Source organism: Macaca nemestrina, chromosome 4 (assembly GCF_043159975.1).
Source record: "Macaca nemestrina isolate mMacNem1 chromosome 4, mMacNem.hap1, whole genome shotgun sequence".
Taxonomy (NCBI): Eukaryota; Metazoa; Chordata; class Mammalia; order Primates; family Cercopithecidae; genus Macaca; species Macaca nemestrina.
Window position 1 is genome coordinate 117,022,851 of NC_092128.1, and position 4,739 is coordinate 117,027,589.

At 45.1% G+C, this 4,739-nt stretch overlaps 1 protein-coding gene across 1 annotated transcript; it reads left to right on the plus strand.

The window, feature by feature from the left end:
• The first annotated feature begins 3,560 nt into the window (after positions 1 to 3,560).
• Positions 3,561 to 4,536, plus strand: LOC105492341 (phosducin-like protein 3). Its single transcript, XM_011759348.3, has one exon. It carries the CDS (start codon positions 3,589 to 3,591, stop codon positions 4,171 to 4,173), a length of 585 nt encoding a protein of 194 aa, XP_011757650.2. The 5' UTR covers positions 3,561 to 3,588; the 3' UTR covers positions 4,174 to 4,536.
• Positions 4,537 to 4,739: the final 203 nt, after the last annotated feature.

The following is a 4,739-nucleotide window of genomic DNA, read 5'->3' on the forward strand; positions in this document are numbered from 1 at the left end:
CTGAATTCCGTTTCTCCTCACTGGGTGAAATATTCTGATGGAGTCTCCAGCCATCCCGCCAGTGTCTTTCGGCCAACACAGGTTTCAAACCTCCCTGGGATGGAGCTCCCGGAGGGTGGTGGGCTGCCATCGCTGCTATTTGACTGACTCAGTTATTCTTGTTTTCAGTCTTTGGAGAGTCCAAGGTGACCGGGACTCCCCTGCACAGCACAGCTGCTCTAAGAAAACATGGGCAGACTGCTCTCTAAAAGGGCCTCGACCCTGTTCCTCCTCACTGGGTGCGATTTCCCAACTCAGGTCTCCAGTTACCCCTGCCAGGGTTTTCTGGCCAACAGAGGTTTTGAACCTTCCTGGGATGGAGTTCCCAGAGGCAGGGGCAGGTCACCATTTTTGCTATTTGGCTGACTCAGCTATTCTTGTCTTTGGGCTTTGAAGAGCCTGAGGCAACCGGGGACTGAGCAGACTCCTAGCACAGAACAGCTTCTCTACAAAAATGTGGCCAGATTACTGTTTTAAGCAGCTCCCCATCCCGTTCCTCCTCACAGGCCTCCTGACTTGGTCTCCAACCACCTTCTACAATGCATTTGGGCCAGCAAAAGCTGTCTGTCTCCCTGGGATGGAGCTTCTAGAGGGAGGGACAGGCTGCCATGTTTTCTGTATTGCAGGCTTCATCGTTGATGCCTCCATGTATTGGAACATCAGAGGTGACTAGGGACTGAAGTGGACCCCCATCATACCACAGCAGTCCTACAAAAAGGTGGCCAGACTTTTATGTGGGTGCCCATTTCCATATCTCCTCACTGGGTGAGTCATCCAGACCTGGGTCTCCAGCCACCCCCACTAGGGCTATCAAGCCAGGAGCAGCTCTGCAACTCCCTAGACAGAGCTCTCAGTGGGAGAAGTAGGTTGCCATCTTTGCTGTCTTTCAGCCCTTGCCCTTGCTGTCTCCAGGCTTGGGAAAGTCTATGGGGGCCAGGAGCTGGTCCAGACCCACAGCAGAGAGCAACTACTTCACAGAAAAATGGCCAGACTATTCTCCAAACAGATCCTGGTACTTGCTGCTCCTGACTTGGCAGGATCACCTGACCTGGGACTCCAGCACAACCACCTTGCCCCCACCTGATCACCACAATCAGGGACAGTCCAGAATTTCTCTGAGGAGGAAATCCCAGAGTCAACCCAGAACCCCTCCGCCACTACAGTTGCAGTGGTAGAGCCCTAACAGCCCTTAGACTGGGAAGGAACAAAGGGCACTTCCAGCACACTGCAGCGACCATACAGAGAGGAGACCGGCTCCTCTTTTCTGGGGGAACCCTCAGCCCCACTCTTCATCAGGCAGGGCCCCTGGCCTCAGGAACATAGGACAGTTACCCCACCAATGGCTAAGCATACCCACTGGTAGTGGACTAGAGTTTCCCCAGGGTGAGATTCCCAGAGGCATACAACAGCCCTTCTGCCACTGCCACAGTAAGAGTTCTGTCCCTCCTGTCCTTGGTCTGGGGAAGAAACAAAGAGCTTGAAGGCTACAGTCATGCTGCTTATAGCACACTATCACTGCCATATAAAGAGGAGATTGATTTCTCCTCCCTGTGAGCCTTAGACCCCCTACACCCAAAGTGGAACCCCCACTCATTCCAGCAGTGCAGTCATCCCACCCCACTGGCTGAACACCCCAACTAAGAATGGCTTCACATTTCCTGGAGGTGAAGCCCTTGTGGACAACTGAAAGCCTCTCTGCCACTGCCTCTGCAGTGGAACTGCCCTTTCCACCCTGAGACTAAAGAAGGAACAAAGACTGTAAGAGCCTTCTCTATACCTCAGACAAGCTGCAGTCAACCCAGGAAGAGGAGGCTAGTCCATCTCCCATGGGCACCCCACTTCTGGCTCATCACCAGACAGGGAACCCCTGGCTTGGGCCCACAGCACAGACCCACCATGCTCAGTGCTGATTGCACTGAGCACAGAACAGACCCCTCAGTACTGATTGCACTGAGCAATTACTGACTTGCATCTCTCTGGAGTGAAGTTCCCAGAAGAAAAACAAGAGACCCATTACCATACCATTACTAAGGTCCCTTTCTCAGCTGCCTCCAAGCTGGGGAAGGAACATAAACCCTGACATCACCCTAGAGCTGTGGTGGACACCCCAGGAATGCCAAGCTGTGATCTACAGCCAACACTCAAGTGGGAGAGGAGTCCCCATTTTCCAAGCATTGAGAGAGAGCACAGCTGCAACTATGAGGAAATATAGGAGACTCCCATGACCAAGCAAGAGCCTAGCAACTGACCAGTATGCCTAAGTACCACCTACTAGACCACACTCCAAAGCTTTAACACCAAAAACACCTCACCAGCATACCTTCCTGTGAAAACAAACACAAGAAGTCAGTTACAAATAATGACCCTACACAAAGACTTGGCCCTGTGAAAACATCCAGAAAATAAGTCGATTGACTACTAAATCTAATAGCAGTTAAAGGAACACCCAGATACAGAGGTGAGAAAGAACCAATACAAGAACTCCAGTAACTCAAATGGCAAGAGTATTTATGTCCTCCAAATGACTGCACCAGTTCACCATCAAGGATTCTTAACCAGGATGAGCTGGCTGGTTATGCATTCTGAATTCTGAATTCTAAATTCTATTCAATTCAGGAATACAATTAAGAATATGGATAGGAATGAAGATTATCAAGATTCAGGAGAATGGCATAACCCAACCCAAGGAAACTAAGAATGACAACAAAATGATACAGAAGCTGAAAGACAAAACAGCCAGTATAAAAAAGAACCTAATGAATCTGACAGAGCTGAAAAACACACTACAAAAATTTCACAATGCAATCACAAGTATTAGCAGCAGAATAGATCAAGCTGAGGAAAGGATCTCAGAACTTGAAGACTGACTTTCTAAAATACAACAGTCAGACAAAAATAATGAAAAAAGAATAAAGAGGAATGAACAAAGCTTCTGAGAAGTATGAGATTATGTAAAGAGGCCAAATCTATGAATCATTGGCATCCCTGAAAGGGATAGGGAGAAAGCAAACAACTTGGAAAACATATTTCAGGATATCATCCATGAAAACTTCTCCAATCTTGGTTGAGAGGCCAGTAGTCAAATTCAAGATATACAAAGAACCCCTATGAGATTTTACCAAGAATATCAATCCGAAGACACATAATCATCAGATTTTCTAAGGTCAAAATAAAAGAAAGAATGTTAAAAGCAGCTATAGAGAAAGGGCAGGTCACCTACAAAGGGAACTCCATAAGGCTAACAGTGGACCTCTCAGTTGAACCCCTATAAGCCAGAAGAGACTGAGGGCCTTTATTCAACATCCTTATAGAAAAATATCTTCAACCAAGAATTTCATATCCAGTCAAACTAAGCTTTTTTTCATATCCAGTCAAACTAAGCAAAGGAAAAATAAGATCCATTTTAGATAAGCAAATGTTGAGGAATCTCATTACCACCAGACCTGCCTTACAAGGGATCTTGAAAGGAGCACTAAATATAGAAAAGAAAGACTACTAACGACAAATTAAAAAACACACTTACAGCTGGCTTGAGCAACTGGAAACAAGATGCAGGACCCCAACGTAGACATTGAGTGGAATGACATCTTACACAAAAAGGGTATCTTACCCCCGAAGGAAAGTCTGAAAGAACTGGAAGAGGAGTCAGATGAGGAGCAGCACATCCTCCAGCAGTCAGTGGTGAAAACATATGAAGATATGACTTTGGAAGAGCTGGAGGATCATGAAGACGAGTTTAATGAGGAGGATGAACATGCTATTGAAATGTACAGATGGCAGAGACTGCCTGAGTGGAAAGCAACTAAACTGAAGAATAAATTTGGAGAAGTTTTAGAGATCTCAGGGAAGGATTATGTTCAAGAAGTTACCAAAGCTGGTGAGGGCTTGTGGGTCGTCTTGCACCTTTACAAACAAGGAATTCCCCTCTGTGCCCTGATAAATCAGCACCTCAGTGGACTTGCCAGGAAGTTTCCTGATGTCAAATTTATCAAAGCCATTTCAACAACCTGCATACCCAATTATCCGGATAGGAATCTGCCCACGATATTTGTTTACCTGGAAGGAGATATCAAGGCTCAGTTTATTGGTCCTCTGGTGTTTGGCGGCATGAACCTGACAAGAGATGAATTGTAATGGAAACTGTCTGAATCTGGAGCAATTATGACGGACCTGGAGGAAAACCCTAAGAAGCCGATTGAAGACGTGTTGCTGTCCTCAGTGCGGCACTCTGTCCCCGTGAGGAGGGGCAGCGGTTCCGAGGGTGACTGAGGCTATAGCTGCTATCGCACGCCGAACTTTCTTGTGACAAATTGTCTGGATTTTTTAAAAAAGGAAAAAGCAAGAATGAATCCTTCTGTTTTTTAGTTTTGTATAAATTATGTTTCAAATCTTTACATTTTAGAAATAATCATTGCTGGAAATTCTGTTAAATATTTTGGAGCTCTTTTTTTAAAATTATAGTATTTCCTCTAAAAAAATTAAAACCAGCCATTTGTATGGCAAATGTCTGTTTTCCGCATTTATATTTTAAGCCATAAAACCTAGTCACTATTTTTTGACATATAACTATAAAAAAAATATAGTTTTAAATGTGAATAAATTATGCAGTGGAAAATTGCAAACTAAGCCTTATAGATACATTGTTTATTTTTATTTTATAAAGAGAGCAATGAGATTATTAACTCAAAATACAGGAATGC

Coding starts and splice junctions, on each gene's coding strand:
- LOC105492341 (XM_011759348.3), top strand. CDS start 3,589: ATGCAGGACCCCAACGTAGACATTGAGTGGAATGACATCTTACACAAA.